Raw genomic sequence first — 18,990 nt, forward strand, 5'->3', positions numbered from 1 at the left:
TATCTAAGTTGTTACTTAGTACAACTTAACATTTCAAGTTGAATAAACTTATTTTAGTTGACTGAACTGAAAATTTTAAGGCAGCAGGGTAACAAATTATTTTAGGCTGACTCAACAAATTGTGTTTTTTATTTATTTTTTACAGTGTATTTAAAGCTGAAAATAGAAAGTTAAACATGAAATGGTATGTCATAAAATGAAGATGAAATATTTATAAATTATAAAATAAATTTTAGGTCACTAATCAAATAAGCACATTTCTGAATCTTTAAATCTTAAATCACAATCTTAAAATATTGTGATTAGCCTAATTTGTAATAGAACTTTCAATTGCAAACTCAAACGGTTATATTTAATACTATGGCTCGAATCCTTGAATCTGATTGGCTGAAGAATGTTCTAATAAGGCAACGTCTCCCAACCACTGTGGCGCAGCACAAAAATATAAAAAAACATCTGTTATATTTTGTTATTATTATTTTAAATCAGTGCTACAGTAGTCAACATTTGAAGTGGATCAAAACCTTTCATCAAAGTTGTCATGTCTGTTTGTGGGTTTTACAAATATTTAACCAATGAAAAACATTCAAAAGCGCTTGTGACTAAACCTCGTAACGCCATTGGATCCTCAGATCCAAAGAAGAATTGTTTGAATAAGTACAGCTTTTCTTTATACAAGTTAAAAAGGTTAATGTTTTTGTGTGTTTGAAGGGCAGAGAAGAGTCTTGGCATTTGCCATCTAGTTGTAGTCAATATAGTTGTGTATGTTTTAAATATCATGTGCACAGCGGTTCATCTTTCATATCATGAGATTTTGGTCATATGTATTAAACAAGAAAAACTGTGCATCCATTTAACTACGATAAACTTTGTAACCTGTAACTTGATGAAAACGTAATGCGATTAATTTACTGCCTCAGATGTGTGTTCTAATGACGGACAAAACAGATCTCCGTCATTCGCTCATCAAAAACCTTGTTAACACCATCTGAGCATTATTTTCAGAAAATGTTAAGTGCAAGTGTCTGATCATATATAAAGCCAAAATACTAACTCTGACGACACATTGTTTAATTATTATTATTAAAAAAAAAAACTTTCCCCCCTTTATTCTGTCTTATTTATTTATTTATTTATTTATTTTAGTCCTTAGTGGTATTTTTTTACCACTGCCGTGGGATTTTTTACATCTCAAACTGTGCTGCGGCAGGAAAAAGCTTGGGAAACACTGTTGCAGATGGGTTGGTATATTAACCATGTTCTTGCTACACTAACCAGAGTGTATCCATAGTATTTGTAGTAAAACTATGGTAATGCAAATGGTAATCAGTGTGCTAAAAAAACATAGTTACTATACTTTTACTATAATTAAACCATTGTTAATTTTCTTAAGGGCCTCTGTAGAAATTCCAGATTCCCCTAGGTAAGTCACAATCCGCTTATTTTTCTATAAAACGGTTATATGTAGTAAGGTTTCACAAAATAAAACTGAGCAAAATAAGTGTAATGATATTAATAAAAACATTATTCTTCCGCCAAACAATGTAGTTACTCAGAAAGGTTGTCTGCAACAAAAACGTAAGCAAAGGTGTATGTTCATACAGTAATTTACAACAGCTTCAAACGTGGCTCAACCAATCAGAATCAAAGAACGTAACTATCTGTTTTTTAAAAATATAGTTAACAATAGGATAAAACGCTGAATTATTTCCATGTTTTTGCCACAAAATTAATTTTATTTTCTACAAAAACCACATACTCTCTTTCTCCCGCTGTCTCTCTCCCTTACGAAACCACACATAGTAGTTACTCACACAGAAATCTATTGTTAGCGCTGCTCTGACAATCAGTATCAGTAAAATAGTTTAGCACCTTAAAACATTCATGTAATTTCTCACTAATAACAGCTCTTTTCTAGAAGATGATGAACTTGGAGTTTCGCTATTAGTAAGAACGCTGCTGCCAAACACTGCTGAGAGATGCACATACTCAAAGAAGTAATTCACATACATTTAATCTGTTTCTCTCTGTGTGTGTGTGTGTGTGTGTGTGTGTGTGTGTGTGTGTGTGTGTGTGTGCGTGCATGTGTGCGTAATAACTTATTAATTGTATTATATTATTAATCTGCTATCAACAGCTCAAGCATCCCTTGATAGGTCTAAAATGACAGTCCCGTAGCCAGCTATGAGGTCACCGAGGTCTGGACCTCTGTAAATGTTTAACTATAAAATTTGTTCTTTGAATTACTAATTTGCTGCTAAACTCCTCATATGGATGTCTGCATGACATGTAGAATTCAGTTTGCAAGAATGTTTAGCATTTGTGGTATAAAAATGATCGCTGTGGGACCCAGCCGGAGTGAACGAGGCTTGAGAAAGAGAGATATGAGTGAGGGCACAGGCACAGCCTCTGTGTTGCCAGACCCAGCTTTTATAAGTGTTTTTGGACTTGTCTTTTCCACTTAATTTGACACTTTAGAAAGTTAATAAAGTAGGAAAATGCAGTTTAGGGTAAGTGATATCTTTCTTATTTACTTGCAAAAGATTTGAAATAATTTCTGTTTATTTTTATTTCTTTTTCAGCTTTCGTTTGTTTTAACAGCAATATCTGGCAACACTGCATCGCCGGCACTTAAACTGACAGAAATCAAAAAAGCCCACCGACAGGTTATTGCTGACAGGATACCACATTCGGTAAGAGAAATGCAAAAAATACCATGATATTATTTGTCAGAAACGTTATAAAGGCTGTCAAAAACAGTAGCATTTAACACCAGTACACAGATCTGTAGAAGTAGGTAACAGGATGAAATGAAGTACGCAAACACTAGCCATGAGGAAGTCTATGTCAGTATAGTTGTTAAATTTTCCAAACCTGGCTACGGCCATGTACTCACAAGAGAGTTTTAAGAACAAAACCGGATGAGAAACCTGGACAGTATTTGAGGTGTGGTAACTGTAGTATAAGTGGAATCAATGTAATGAAACTATATTAAATTTTAAATAATGCAAACTAGACAATTTCACTAGTGAGCTCAAAGATTGCCTTTACTGTAAGTTCAAAACTTTCAACTATCTCAGAATGAGCTCAGCTTCAGTCATGACCTGCATGATTGAAAAAGACCTGTCTGAAACGCTCCGCATACTGAGTAGGTGAAGAGACACTGAGGCTGTTATGCGAGTCTGCAGAAACTGAGCAGTCTCTTTGTTCACTGCTATAGTATTTACCAGTGAAAGGATTCTTTTCAGCTTTTTAGAACAAGTTTCTACAGGTGACAAAGATGATGTTTCATTCTGACTGTGCTGTTCAAGGCCTCTTAGTATTGCAAACGTGTTCTTTTTTAAAAGCCAAATAAAATCAATACTCTTTTACTTTCTACACTGTAAAAAAAAAAAAAAAACACAATTTGTTGAGTCAGCTTAAAATAATTTGTTACCCTGCTGCCTTAAAATTTTAAGTTCAGTCAACTCAAATAAGTTTATTCAACTTGAAATGTTAAGTTGTACTAAGTAACGACTTAGATATTTGTGCTTGCTAAACTTCACAGATGGGTAAGTAACCCAGCTGCCTTAAAATTTTAAGTTCATTTAACTCAGATATCTAAGTTGTCACTTAGTATAATTTAACATTTCAAGTTGAATAATTTTTTTTTGAGTTGACTGAACTTAAAATTTTAAGGCAGCCAGGTTACAAATTATTTTAAGTTGACCCAACAACTTGTTTTTACAGTGTACTGATGAAAACTACATACCACATTCGTTCTTTGAAGTTTAAATGCAATCACAATCAAAACCTGGCACATGCCTCTTATAAATTATTTCCATCAGGGAACACTCATCCTACATCCTCATCCCACTCCATCTCTGTTTGAAACCATCTCCCATGAGGAAACACTCCAGCTTTTTTACCACCTACTGCTGAAGCACCTCTCCATACAAACCTCCAAAATATTTCTTCTGACCTCCTCCCATCAATCTCACCTCATAAATCCATTCTTGACCAGTGGCTCTGCTGCATCAAATTTTAAAACCACCCTACACACATTATTTACCAGCTTCTCAGGTCATGCTGAAAGATCTGGAAAGGTCTGAAAAATCTGGATTTTATAATAGTAATAAATAGTATTGATAAAGTTTTAGTACACCCACTTTTGGTGACCTGCTAGCCATTTTTATGCTCTGTTATGTGTGTGGCCGTGTTTTCTATTTCATGGTCTGTTATCGAAGAAAGTAAAGAGGGATTTATATAATAATGCACACAAAATAAATAATCATGTCTCAAGAGAATTTATACACACTGCATGGAGAGTTCACATTCGTTATCACTGAATAACAACCAGGAACGAGATTACACAAGCAATTCTCACACATCACTGGACTTGAAAACAGAAATGCCTGTCTAGCACTACAGGAAGTCTGGTTATTATGTGCTACATTACAAACCTTTCAAATGAAATCCCTCTGCTGCAAAGAATCTCTTGGCCTTTATTTACTGGTGTAAGCCTTGTAAAATTAAGAAACACATTTCAAGAGATCTGGAGCAATTTCATGTTTATGACATTGATTCTTGCTCAGTCTGTTAAACTAAAGCTAAGTGAAATATATCAGCCCTGTTATATAAATTAATTTTGCTTTCCTCAAATAAATTCCTGATGTATTTCACTAGAAGTGTTTTCCAAAGGTGATTCTAAGAAATAAACTTAAGAAATGTTCCTACACTATAGTTAATTTGTTTTTGTTTCTCTGTCAGGTTTAATGTGCTCTTTACTAAGAGGCATTATCAACAGATCTTTCTAGAAGATTTACAAATGGACAGACTTTTATATACTGTGAAGCATTTATATGCCATAAATAATAAATGACAACACTTACAGGAGGATGTTTCCTTAATGGACATATCAGTGGATCTTCAGTCCTTTCCAAGGACAATATTTTTGCAAATAAAACAGTGGTTTTTGTAATAAGCGACACTGGACTGACTATGAGTTCATTACTCAAGTGGAGTCCTCTCAGGTATTGCAGCTGTCCATTTGTAATGAAGAGAGCCAGGACAGAAATAGGCATGATCACAGCTACCTCCTCCAGAAATACAGCATGACAACCTGTTCATAAATAAGTTATATTAAACAAACACTCAGAACAAGAGCAAAGCAAACGCTAAAACATTTTCACACAGTGCTTGCCAGGCAGCAAAGGTTTTTGTTATACAAATAAGTAAACTCAAACAGATTGATATGCACAAATAATAACAACAACAATAATAATTTGGATTATTTTTATCAGAACAACAAAAATAATGGCCATAGTTGTCATTATTGTTATTGTTATTTATATTAGTTGCAGGGATAATAGTGAAAACAACAACACTATTAATAATAATAATAATAATAATAACAGTAATGACAATGGCCATTATTGTTATCACTTCAATAATAATAAGATTAATAGTTGTTGTTATTATTGTTGTTCTTAACAACATATTATTGATATTTAATAATAATCATAACAATTTATTGTAACAAAAATAATGTTGTGACAAATTATTATTTTCATTAAAAGCAACAAAAATAATTGTTGTCATTGTCATTATTGTTGATAGTTGTTGTTATTGTCGTTTTTAACGACAACAGTAATTGTTATTAATTTTTTTTAACATTATATTTAATAATAATTGTTGTTGTATTAGTTGCAGGGATAAAAACTGTAAAAAAAAAAAAGTCAAAATAAAAACATAAAAATAATAATAATAGTTGTTATTTTTGTCCTTAATAACAATGATAATAGTAATTGTTGTTGTTATATTATGATTTTTAATAATATTTATTATATAATTATGATGTTTAATAATAATAATAATTGTTCTTCTTTTACTTGTGACAGATAATTATTGTTTTTATTAAAAACAAAAATTATGGCCGTTGTTGTCATTTTTGCTGCTGCAAGGATAATAATAATAATAATAATAATAATGATAATAATAATAATAATAATAATAATAACAACAACAACAACAGTAATGACAATAACCATTATTATTGTTGTCACTTCAATAACAATAATTATAATAATAATAAATAATAATAGTTGTTGTTCTTAACAACAGTGATAATAGTAATTATTATTATTATGATTTTTAATAATACTTACATTATGAATATTTATTATTATTATTACTACTACTTCTATTATTATTATATTATAATAATAAAATAATGTTGTTGACAAATAATTATTTTCTTTAAAAATAACAAAAATAATAGGCCTTGTTGTCATAATTGCTAATAGTTGTTGTTCTTAGCAACAATGATAATAGTAATTGTTATATTATTATGATTTTTAATAATATTTATTACATTATTATGATATTTAAAAAATCATTCTTGTTGTTATTGCGACAAATAATTATTTTAATTAAAAAAAAAAACAGGCAAAATAATGGCCACTGTTGTCATTATTGCTGTTGCTGCTGTTACTTAGATTAGTTATATTAACTATAATATAATAATAATAACAACAATAACAATATTAGCTGTTATTGTTTTTCTTATTTATATTAGTTGCAGGGATAATAATAACAACAACAGTGGACATTATTATTGTTGTCAGTACAGTATAGTTTTTATTGTTAAAAATAATAATAATAGTTGTCATTATGATATTATAATAATATATAATAAATATATATATATTGTATAATAATTATATATAATAATAATTTGCAGTAGTAGTAGTAATAGTAGTTGTAGATTATTATTAACATTATTATTGTTAGCCTGCAAAAATGTAAATCGTATTACATTAGTGTCAGTAGAGGATTTTAAAACTTTAAATGCTACTTTTCTAAAGTTAATGAGCATTAAAAATGAATGGCACATCTAGGAACAAATCTAAACATCTACAAAACAAAGTCTGAATGTGAGAATATTATTCTGTATGAGGGCTTTGCAAACACTGCATCTACTTCAGCAGCAGTACATTGAGTCTGACAGGTATGTTAAGTGGAAAGTCTGCCCTGGATGCTGCGTGGAAACACTGTTTGTTTAATCTAAAGCGATAAAGGCAGACGGCACACAGCCAGTGGAACTTTCTTGAGCGTATCAGCTCAAGGACAGCGAGTTGTAACACTGATAGCGGGTGATGACAGCTACCGCTCACCCTCCCTCCCAATCTGTTCACAGTCTGTTCCCCCAGAGGAAGAGAGTTAGCCTGGCTCTGAGCATGAGCGTGCATGAACTGTTAGATTACTGACTGGGAAAAGCACTGGAGAATAAAGCCCAGAATAAACATATTTCAGTATATTACAGCTCAGAAGTGCATAGCATGTTTAATTAGCAAAATTTTCCCTGGTTCTCGTAGTGACACACAGTGAGAAATGACATTTTTTTACATTTAGATTTTATATCAGTAATCAAGTTTTTAGGGCAGTAAGATTTTTTTTAAAAGAAATTAATACTTTTTATTCAGCAATGATGTGTTAAATGGCTCAAGAGTGACAATAAAGACATTTATGATAGAAAAGACTTCTTCACTGTAAAAAACAACACAATTTGTTGAGTCAACTTAAAATAATTTGTTACCCTGGTGCCTTAAAATTTTAAGTTTAGTCAACTTGAAATGTCTAAGTGACAACTTAGATATTTGAGTTGACTAAACAAAAAATTTGGTTTGGCTTGATAAAAGCTGTGCTTGTTATCAAGCTGCATTCAAATTTTAAGTTGAATCAACTCAAATATCTAAGTTGTCACTTAGTACAACGTAACATTTCAAGTTGACAAAACTTTGAGTTGACTGAACTTAAAATTTTAAAGAAGTCCACTTCCAGAACAACAATTTACAAATAATGTACTCACCCCCTTGTCATCCAAGATGTTCATGTCTTTCTGTCTTCAGTCGTAAAGAAATTACGGATTTTTCTCCATATAGTGGACTTCAATTGTGCCCCTGATTTTGAACTTCCAAAATGTAGTTTAAATGCAGCTTCAAAGGGCTCTAAATGATCCCAGCCGAGGAAGAAGGGTCTTATCTAGCGAAATGATCGGCCATTTTTTTTCGAAAAATAAAAATTTGTATACTTTTTAAGCAGAAAAGCTTGTGTAGCACAGGCCCAGATGCGCGTCCACGGGTCGTTCTTGAACAATTCGTTCATTTTGAACGAATCTTTAATGTGACTCGCGAAGAACAAGAACGAGTGATTCGTTCAGTCGTGCATGTGCAACATCATATTAGGTTCTGTACTGGAATTAGTTCACTATTTTTTTCGAGTCGTCCCTTCATCTTATGGGGCTTTCACGTGATGCTGATTTTGCTAAAATTAACAAAATTACTTCATTTTGCTGAACGAGACTCAAAGGTCCGAGTCAGTAAAATGATCCAAACTTCCCATCACTACTATGAATCACGTCTAAGTTCATCACGTCTGTGTACTCCGGCTCAGAAAGGTAGAGTATAGTGAAAAACTCCATCTTATTTTCTCCTACAACTTCAGAATCGTCTGACACGTTTTTGTTTGTAAACAGCGTTTGACTGACTTGCACTTCCTTAGTCTTTGAGCGTTCGCTTTGTAAACACTGGGTCTGTAGTTCCACGTGACCTTTCGACATGATTCAATAGTACGTGAACGCGCATCCCAGAGCCTGTGCTACACAAGCTTTTGTGCTTAAAAAATATACACATTTTTATTTTCCGACAAAAATAACTGATTATTTCGCTAGATAAGACCCTTCTTCCTTGGCTGGGATCATTTAGAGCCCTTTGAAGCTGCATTTAAACTACATTTTGGAAGTTAAAAATCAGAGGCACAATGGAAGTCCATTATATGAAGAAAAATCCTGAAATGCTTTCCTCAAAAACCATAATTTCTTTATGGCTAAAGACAGAAAAACATGAACATCTTGGATGACAAGGGGGTGAGTAAATTATTTGTGAATTGCTGTTCTGGAAGTGGACTTCTCCTTTAAGGCAGTTGGGTAACAAATTATTTTAAGTTGACTCAACAAATAGTTTTTTACAGTGTATTTCAATTAAATGCTGTTCTCTTGAAACATTCATTTAAGAATCCTGAACAAAAATGTATGTTTTCAATCATGTAATGTTTTTAATTATTTTTAAATAATCACCATTTTCAAATATCATTCCTCACGCAATCACACCCTTCTCCTCATCTTTGTCCATATGCTTGCTTTGCTTTTTCTTGTTGCTGGACTGTCCTGCAGCAGGTGTCTGTTTCTCTATTCCTCCACTGTCTGGTTTGCGTTTGCTGAGCGTCTGGCTGTCTTCCTGAGCGAGGACTGTGCCGTGAGCTGGTCTGTCTTCATTAGGACTCGCTCGCTGGCTTGAGCTCAGTTTTGAAAGTCTGTCTCTCATCTCCTTCAGTCTCTGATCCACCGTATACTTTTGCAGCTCCAGCATCATCTGCTGTTCCTGAAAGCGTGGGGAGTGTGAGAGACACAGACGGAAGGACTGAGAAATAACATTTTACAATTTAAATGCATTTGGTTCTCCCACAAATATCGAGGATGTACAGTTGAGTCAGACTGGCTGTTACCTGAAGCGGTTTGTCAAACCTGGACTCTTTCTTCTCAGATGCACTGCATTTGTATGTCGCCCTGTGGAGTTCAGAGGAGAGCTGCTGGTAAACTTCATCAAGTTTGTTTGTTTCTCTTTCCATAAACAGCACCTGAAGCACAGGTAGATGAAAACGAGATGTTTCCTTAGATGTGCACTCTTTAGAATACATAAAACATTTCATAAAAGTGCTTTTACTCACTGGGACTTGAGTCTTTAAGCCAGTTTGCCCTCGTCCTATGCACAAAAGACCCTAAAATTATACCAGGGCTCAGGCGTTTGCTTGCTTAAGAATGTTTCCTGCTATAAAGTGCTCTCAGAATCTCTTACCATCTCCATGTCTGTCTTTTAGAGTTGGTTTTAGTTCCTGCAGGAGCTGTTCCAACTTGAAGTATTTATATACTTGAAGTCTAAAATCAATTGAAGTGAGTGTTCTTAATGTTAATGTTTTAGTACATACTTTGTCAAAAACTGATCTTGCATTAGATACTAACCTCTCAGCCAGCAGGTGATCTGTAAAATGGGTTTCAGTAGGTATTTTTACACTGAAGAAGTCCTCTACTAATGTTCCAAAGGCCTCCGGTGTGTTTTTCTCATCCATCTAACATGTGAGCGAAAGTCTGTTATAGCTCGTCCTGGATTTCATACTGTATATATTTCAAACACGTGCCTTACCTTTCCTTTCCTCTGGTCCTCAGTGAAAGAGTGATGAAATAGCTGCATGCTTAATGCTGATACGGCTGAGTGGAAGGCTTTTATGAATTCCAGAGATTTTGAGCCTGTAAAAAAAATGGAATTGCCATTTAACATAGTTTTTTTTTTTTTCCTATAAACTTTGCTGCTTTTTATGTTCAAAGAACTTTGTAGATGTTACTGAAAGATGATACTTATACCTAAGCTTTACAAGTATGTTAGATATAGTTTATACATGTTTTTATATTTTAACTTAATTTTAGTTTTAAAGTTTAGCGTCAGCAAGTTTTTTTTTTTTTTTTTTAATAAATTAATACATTTACTCAGCAAGGATGCATGTGATCAAAAGAGATAGTAAAGACGTTTAAAAAGTCTAATTCAAATAAATTCAGCTACCATATGAATTAATCAAATTCTAAATATATTGTAAATTTACTGGTAATTTACTCCCCCTCATGTCATCCAAGATGTTCATGTCTTTCTTTCTTAAGTTGAAAAAAAAAAATGAAGGTTTTTGAGGAAAACATTCCAGGATTTTTCTCCATAGAGTGAACTTCAATTGGGATCAATGGGTTGAAGGTCCAAATTGCAGTTTCAATTGCAGCTTCGAAGGGCTCTACACGATCCTAGCCGAGAAATAAGGGTTTTATCTAGTGAAACAATCTGTCATTTTCTAAAAAAAAACACAAACGCTTTAAAATATATATACTTTTTAACCACACACGCATTACGTAATCACACATGCTTGACGTAGGCGGATGTTTCGACCCAGTGTTTACAAAGCAAATGTGCAAATAAAATCAAACGCCTTTTACTAAAAAAAGGTAAAACAATGATGTTGGGCGATTTTGAAGTTGTAGGAGAAAATGAGATGGAGTTACTTTTTGAACCGAAGCGTGACTTTTCCAACATGATTACGCAATGCGTGAAAATGTGGACATGCAAGACAACCACTTGTGCTGAAAAAGTATATAAATTGTATTTTATTTTAGAAAATGATCGTTTTGCTAGATAAGACCCTTATTCCTCAGCTAGGATTGTGTAGAGCCCTTTGAAGCTGCATTGAAACTTGGACAGTTTGGACCTTCAACCTGTTGGCCACCACTGAAGTGCATTATATGGAGACAATTCCTGAAATCTTTTCCTCAAAAAACATCATTTCTTTTCGACTGAAGAAAGAAAGACATGAGCATCTTGGATGACATGGGGATGAGTAAATTATCAAGAGTTTTCATTCTGAAAGTGAACTAATCCTTTAATTTGTACTGTTTTTACTGTATCTTTAATCAAATAGAAGCAGCCTTGTGAGCATAAGAGACTTATTTCAAACAAATTTTGTCTTCAAGTCCGGGAAACACCAAGCCGACGGTTCAGGGCCCTCATGGAAAGTGAGAACTCTGATTAGATTCCTAGTTTCTCTAACAATTCAGTGCCAGAGAATTTAGGCGAAAGTGATAAAAACGAGTAAATAAATAAAAGCGGCACAAACAGAAGACTGTTCTAATGTTACATGTTCTTACCCAAGCATTTCAGTATGTATTGTCATAACAACATGAGCCTCTTAAAATGAAGAAAGTTATCAACATAACTGATATTCAAAATAGTAAGCAAGCGCTGCTTTGTTTACGTTTCATATATGTGACCCTGGACCACAAAACCAGTCATAAGGGTCAGTGTTTCAAAATTAAGCTTTATGCATCATCTGAAAGCTGAATAAACAAGCTTTCCATTGATGTATGGTTTGTTAGGATACACTGTAAAAAATAAAAAACACAATTTGATGAGTCAAACATTTCAAGTTTAGTCAACTTGAAATGTTAAGTTGTACTAAGTAACAACTTAGATATATGTGTTTGCTAAATTTAACAGATGTGTATGTAACCCAGCTGCCTTAAAATCTGAAGTTGATTCAACTCATATCTAAGTTGTCACGTAGTATAATTTAACATTTCAAGTTGAATAAACTTTTTTTTGAGTTGACTGAACTTAAAATTTTAAGGCAGCCAGGTTACAAATTATTTTAAGTTGACTCAACAAATTGTTTTTTACAGTGTAGGACAATATTTGGCCGAGATACGACGGAATCTGAGGGTGCAAAAAATCTAAATATTGAGAAAATCACCTTTAAAGTTGTCCAAATGAAGCTCTTGCTAATGCATATTACTAATCAAAAATTAAGTTTTGATATATTTACAGTAGGAATTTTACAAAATATCTTCATGAAATATGATCTTTACTTAATTTCCTAATGATTTTTGGCATAAAAGAAAGCACAGCTTTTTGTCCAGGCGCTTTCGTCGGTGCTAGTTCTTTGAAGTCGGCTTGATGTGTCCCGGCCTTGTGTCTTGCCAACTCTTCAGGGAAGGCAATGGGAATTTCTCTTACCTGAGGTTATGTAGGCCATTGAGTGTAAGAGAATGGAGATGAACTGGCCAGCATTTTGAAGCTTCTTCTCTAGGATGTACAGGATTTGATTGGCTGTGTCGTAATAAAAGTCTTTATGGCAGTAGGCCAGCAGGTTATCACAGTGAGAGACTGGCACCGCCCTGGCCAATAGCAGCACAACAGGGGGGAAGGAACAAGCTCTGCTCAGTAAACGCACAACATGGCAGCCAAACAGGAAGACAGCGAAATGCTGTGGGGAAAGGTTGTCAAGGGCGACAGGGATCAGGTGTGACGGCTCACTCTCTGCTGGGCTGATAATTACTGGAGGAGAAGAAAGCAGATGTAGCTCATTACAAATCTCTGAAATGATTTGAAGACCTTACATGGCACACAAAACATAAATAGATCAAATATATTTTCAACATAATTCATTAAAAATGCATTTCTAGTTTAGCTCACTAAATCGAAATGCACAAATGTGTACTGACTGTCCTCTGTCCTCGGCGTGTGGGCGAGAGTCTGGAGTGATTCCTTTATTTCCTGCAGTGTTTTGGACAGAGGAGTCAGAGATATAAACTTGGCCAGTTCCTCTTCACTCATGTAGGGGATGGTGCTCTGCTGTTGACCTGACAGATGAGAGCATGTACTGTTAGCACAGCAGGAGCCGTGGGTCAAAGACTGCAAACTGGTTTTTAACAAGGTCAAACCTGGATCTGAGGAAGCCGCCTCTGTATCTGCACCCATTTTAAATTCTGACATGTCTGCAGGGGAAAACTGTAAAATGATAAAGAAATACTTAATGGGATAGTTCACCCAAAAATGAAAATTCTTTATTATGTACTCACTCTTGTGTCATTCCAAATCTGTTTGATTTTTATTTCTTTGTGGAGTTTGTATCTTGCAATTCTCACACAATTGCGAGAACAAAAGACAGAACTGGAAGATTCAAAACATTTGCGAGAAAAAAAGTCAGAATTGCGAGATATAAAACTTGTAACTTGTGAGTTTATATCTCACAATTCTGACAAATGTGAGTTTGAATCTCGCAATTGCGAGTTATAAAGTTCAGTTTTGAAGGGGGAAAAAAAATATGTTCTCACAATTCAGGGCTCAATGCCAAGGAAGAAAATTTTTTACTTGCCCAGTCACAAAAAAATAAAATAGCTGCTGTTATCATTGTTTTTGACCCATGTTATCTTTTATTTTAATAAATATGCTTATATGACAGCAACATTTTATTATTAATAAATAATAAATTACAATTCTTGATTCCAATTTCGGTACTACAGCAAAAACTACTAGCCTAACAAATATAAAGTTCAAACATTTGGTTTGTTCAAAAATTATTTTATTATTATTATTATTATTATTATTATAATAATTTTATTACAAATGAAATGATGCTTTGGGGTAAAACAGCAGATGCACTGAAATAACGCAAATTCAGTCTTTGCCAGAAGGTGGCGCTAATGGAACAAGAGTGATATAGCATTTCCTTGGTTACCGTTGTAAGCAAAGCAGTGCCATTTTTATGAGTGCTACTTTAAATGCATTATACAAAGGCAAAAAAAGAAAACCAGAAAAAAGTAAGAATTGCAAGTTTTTATCTCGCTGTTCTGACTTTACAACTCGGAATTGCAAGTTTATATTGCAATTCTGAGAAAAAAAATCAGAATTGTGAGTATTTATCTCACAATTCTGACTTTATAACTCGCAGTTGCAAGTTTATGTAATGCAAATCTGAGAAAAAAAGTCAGAATTACGAGTTTATATCATGCAACTAAGAAAAAAAGAATTGCGAGTTTGTCTTGCAATTCAGAATTTATAACTCGCAATTGCAAGTTTATATACTTCTTTTCTCAGAATTGAACTTGCAATTCTGACTTTTTCTCTGAATTGCATGATACGAACTCGCAATTCTGAGAAAGTCATAATTGCGAGTTCATATCATGTAGCTGAGAAAAACGTCAGAATTGCAAGTTTTTATCTCACAATTCTGACTTTATAATTCACAATTGCAAGTTTATGTCATGCAATTCTGAGGAAAAAAGTCAGAATTGTGAGATAAAAAGTCAGAAACAGGCTTCCATACAGAACAGAACCAACATAATTTAGCAGATATCTTTGATGTTCTTAATGACAATTTAACATAACAAAATAATTCAAGGGAAACGAGGAATATCAGAATATCAGAAAGCCAAATCCTGATTGTGGACAAAAGGAGGAGCTGGGGATGAAGGAGGGTAATTTGCTCCTGAGCAATGCAATAAGATGGAGAATAGCACATAACACTAAATAAAAAAGCATAATTTTGAAGCATTTAAAGAATGACATTTACTTACAAGTGTACAAAATTTTCTACTGAATTATTTTTTTTAATATCACTATTAAGTTCAGTCATTGCTTATCCATTGCTCTGTGTTGTTCTGATGCCTTAAAATAAGTAACCTGAGTGTATCCAGTGTGAAGTTCACTCTCTCGAGTGTCTCTGTGGCTGTTTGTAATTGTGCTGTCCTGTTGCTGCCAAACCTCCCCATTCATCCTGCACAGCACCCCTTCCAAAGATCTCAGCACAGCCTCCATCAGCCCCATCCACGGCTCTGGTGCAACAAAAATACTTTCACAGACCTGTGACTGTTTAAGAATGTATATAGATATAAAACTCAAGTTAAAGCAAACTGCTGTCTCACCATGAGCAGTTTCTCTTTTCATTAAAACTTCATTGTCTAGGATTTTTTTCAGCTGGTTCAGTTTGGAGGGTTCCATATTTTCTAATGTGTCCTGAATAGAAGATGCACAAGCTGATTAATTACAGAGACTGTGTTATTATTATTATTTTTTTAATGCATTTCTTATCTTCAGTTGCCTTCCTGTTTTCACCTTACCCTCAGAGCATCAATTTGCTGGCACATGTTCCTGTAAAACTCCTGTGTGTCTTTTCTGTGCTTTGCCAGCTGGGATGCCAGATGTAAATTTTGATCCTCTAACTTGTCATACAGCGTTTTCACATTAAACTCTTCCAGCTCCATTAGTGTAACTCTGAAACCTTCACATCAATAAGAGATTCGACAGAATTCAGAAGAGTTTTTGCATATTTATCATCTGTCAGGAATTTCAGATGATTGTCAGTTACCTCCTTTGCAAACAGCAGGTTCCTCTGATTCTGCTCCCTCTCCTACTCCTCTCAGACCTAGAGGCTCAGAGCCATCCACACTACAACACAACACAAAACACCGTCCTATTATGCTACAGATTGCTTTAAATGCTTCAGGTGAATTTAGGCATCACAACACTAACAAACCTCAGCGATAAGCAGTTCACTTACCTGTCTGTGTTATAAACATATTCAATAGGAACACTGGGTTCACCCAAGCTTCGCCACTTGGGTTTTGGCCTCCCTTGAGCGATGAGGCTGGACCGATTAGGCCTCAAGACAAGAGCAGAGGCTGTCAACACTATAATCAGCAACACCAACAGAGACAAGATCCCTATGGAAACACCAAGCACAGTATGTTAAGCATTCCTGTTAGCAAGAAAAATGCCACTTTGTATTTCAAAAATTGACTCACCTGTGATAAGTCCCCAGTCTGGAAGCAGGTTTAAGCTGTGTTGTTTAACAATCCCATGGCGGACAAGCTGTGCAGGGGTCGTGGGCTGAAACACAGCCGTTGTGGGACTGCACTCAGAGCCCTGTTCACTCACGACCACTATCAGACTCCAGTCCGGCACGGCGTTATCCAGAAACACATACTTTCCTGGCTCCATGAACACATGCGCAAATCTAATAAGATAAATGACATGAAGATCAACTGCATATCTGTGTTGAAAGCTACATGTGATATGCCTACTGTATCTAGTCTTACCTGCTGGAATTTAGCTGTGTGTGTTTGACAAGATGCTGCAGACGTCTAAATGCCCCAAAATCCCAGCCAGGGTTACTGCTGAACAGGTGGTCCTTCTGGTACACTGGGAAGTGGCTGTGGTGGCGGTCTAAATTCACAGAACGACATGAAACATGCAGACATATTCTAGGCATATTCATTATTAGTGCTGTGTTTGACAAAGCAATACCAGTGTGGTTGATGGTGAGCTGAAAGATGAGCATGTCGTTTGGGGAGAGACATGCTATAGGATTCGGGATCCGTGGAAGAGGCTCGGAAACCTCATTCTGATCAGCGTGTCGTTTCTTCCTGAAATCTCTCTCTAGAATTTTAACTGGTTCTGAAAGGAAATAGAAGTATAGAATAGGAAACAGAAAGAATATAAAATCAGTCACAGTCATCAAATATACACGGATCGATCAGAATTAAGTAATACAGAGGGCTTTGTACTAAAAAACGGATAATAATTGTAATACTTTACAATTAAGTTTAGTCCGTTAACATCAGTTAATGCATTACGTATCATGAACAAGTACAAGTTTGAGAATGTACACTCAGTCAAAGGTTATTGAACTGTAAGATTTGTAATGTTTTTTAAAGAAGTGTCTTCTGCTCACTAAGCCTGCATTAATATGATCCAAAGTACAACAAAAACAGTAAATGTTGAAATATTTTTACTATTTAAAATAACTGTTTTCTATGTGAATATATTTTAAAATGTAATTTATTTCTGTGATCAAAGCTACATTTTCAGTATCATTACTCCAGTCTTCAGTGTCACATGATCCTTCAGAAATCATTCTAATATGCAACATTTAAAACATTTTAATTATTATTCTTATCAATATTTAAAACAGTTGAGTGTTTTTTTTTCAGGATTCTTTGATGAATAGAAAAATCCAATGATCAGCATTTATCTGAAAACAAAAGCTTTTGTAAAATTATACACTATACCATTCCAAAGATTTTGGAGTCAGTATAATTTTTATGGGAAAGAAATTATAGAAATTACTTTTATTTAGCAAGGATGCTTTAAATTTATCAAAAGTGATGATAAAGATTTAAATTACAAAACATTTAAAATTTACAAAAGATTTCTATTTCAGATAAATGATGATCTTCTAAACTTTCTATTCATCAAAGAAAGCTGAAAAAATCTACTCAGCTGTTTTCAAAAATAAAATACATATTTTTTGAGCAGTAAATCAGAATATAAGAATGATTTCTGAAGGATCATGTGACTGGAGTAATGATGCTAAAAATTCAACTGAAATCACAGGAATAAATTACACTTTAAAATGTATTCAAATAGAAAACAATTATTTTAAATGCTAAAAATATTTCTATAATAGTTTTTGCTGTACTTTGGATCAAATAAATGCAGTCTTGGTGAGCAGTAGAGACTTCTTTAAAAATATTGAAATCTTACTGTTCAAAAACTTTTGACTGGTAGTGTACTATTGTTCATTGGTAATGTTTATGTTTGACACTGTTAATTTATACAGCTGTATTAATTAAATATTCATGTAAACTACTGTTCAAAATTTGGGGTCAGTAAGATTTTATACTAATGTTATGGACTCTTGAGGAAGACCTTGAGGAAGGATATATAAGCTTATCATTAAGTGTAGGTTTGGACTTGTACTTAAAAAGGCTTGTGCAAAATATTTGAGTCTGGAAACTAGCTTACCTCTTACTAAAGAGTCAATGAGCACGGGGTCTTTTAAAATCCAACCAAACACTCCCTCGGGAGCAAACTGGACAAACTGGATCCTTCCAATGTTCTTGACATGAACATCTGGTCCTAGCACATTTATCATATTCTGAGAGAAAAAATAACCAATATTATATTTAGCATGAATTCACATCATTAATCACAGTACAATAACTTGTACATAATAATGAATTGTCTTTTTAACAGGTCCAGATCTCACCCTGCTCCAGGTTTTGCTTTCATCTGCAGCTTTGATTCTCAACAGTAGCTGTCCATCTGTATCCTGCCTGGCAGAAAGCACCGGCAATGTGGACACACATGAAGAGTTACACACCTCCTCTGCTGACACGTACCTATCGCAGTGACAACTGCAGAAAAACAACACATAAACGTCTCGTTATAAACAAAAATCATTAGCTATGAATCATTATATGAAACCATAGGAATAAAAATTTCCTGATAATTTACTCACCCCTAAGTCATCCAAGATGTTCATGTCTTTCTTTCTTCAGTCAAAAAGAAATTAATGTTTTTGAGGAAAACATGTCAAGATTTTTCTCCATATAATGGACTTCAATGGGGATCAACGGGTTGAATGTCCAAATTGCGGTTTCAGTACAGCTTCAAAGGGCTTTACATGATCCCAGCCATAGAATAAGAGTCTTATCTACTGAAACGATTGGTCATTTTCTAAAAAAAATTAACCACATATGCTCGTCTTGCACTAGCTTGACTTCACGCATTACTTAATCAT

At 34.2% G+C, this 18,990-nt stretch overlaps 2 protein-coding genes across 2 annotated transcripts in view; both read right to left on the reverse strand.

Annotated features, from left to right (window-relative positions):
* The window catches only part of scn3b (sodium channel, voltage-gated, type III, beta), a 21,852-nt gene extending 16,839 nt beyond the window's left edge, over positions 1–5,013 (reverse strand). The window contains exon 1 of the mRNA XM_051129312.1: positions 4,872–5,013. The gene's annotated coding sequence lies outside the window, so the exon portion shown is untranslated. The remainder of the gene's footprint in view (positions 1–4,871) is intronic.
* Positions 4,965–18,990, reverse strand: part of si:ch211-286b4.4 (neurogenic locus notch homolog protein 3) — a 27,124-nt gene continuing 13,098 nt past the window's right edge. The window contains exons 23-42 of the mRNA XM_051128773.1: positions 18,457–18,604; positions 18,213–18,345; positions 16,713–16,862; positions 16,505–16,631; positions 16,211–16,422; positions 15,967–16,129; positions 15,775–15,854; positions 15,527–15,687; positions 15,332–15,422; positions 15,090–15,241; positions 13,349–13,415; positions 13,130–13,267; positions 12,642–12,962; positions 10,239–10,342; positions 10,058–10,164; positions 9,894–9,973; positions 9,766–9,800; positions 9,544–9,675; positions 9,116–9,419; positions 4,965–5,101 (exon numbers count right to left, since the gene is read on the reverse strand). Of these exons, the coding sequence (XP_050984730.1) occupies positions 9,135–9,419; positions 9,544–9,675; positions 9,766–9,800; positions 9,894–9,973; positions 10,058–10,164; positions 10,239–10,342; positions 12,642–12,962; positions 13,130–13,267; positions 13,349–13,415; positions 15,090–15,241; positions 15,332–15,422; positions 15,527–15,687; positions 15,775–15,854; positions 15,967–16,129; positions 16,211–16,422; positions 16,505–16,631; positions 16,713–16,862; positions 18,213–18,345; positions 18,457–18,604 (2,686 nt within the window). The 3' untranslated portion in view covers positions 4,965–5,101; positions 9,116–9,134. The remainder of the gene's footprint in view (positions 5,102–9,115; positions 9,420–9,543; positions 9,676–9,765; positions 9,801–9,893; positions 9,974–10,057; positions 10,165–10,238; positions 10,343–12,641; positions 12,963–13,129; positions 13,268–13,348; positions 13,416–15,089; positions 15,242–15,331; positions 15,423–15,526; positions 15,688–15,774; positions 15,855–15,966; positions 16,130–16,210; positions 16,423–16,504; positions 16,632–16,712; positions 16,863–18,212; positions 18,346–18,456; positions 18,605–18,990) is intronic.

Source organism: Labeo rohita, chromosome 15 (genome assembly GCF_022985175.1).
Source record: "Labeo rohita strain BAU-BD-2019 chromosome 15, IGBB_LRoh.1.0, whole genome shotgun sequence".
Taxonomy (NCBI): Eukaryota; Metazoa; Chordata; class Actinopteri; order Cypriniformes; family Cyprinidae; genus Labeo; species Labeo rohita.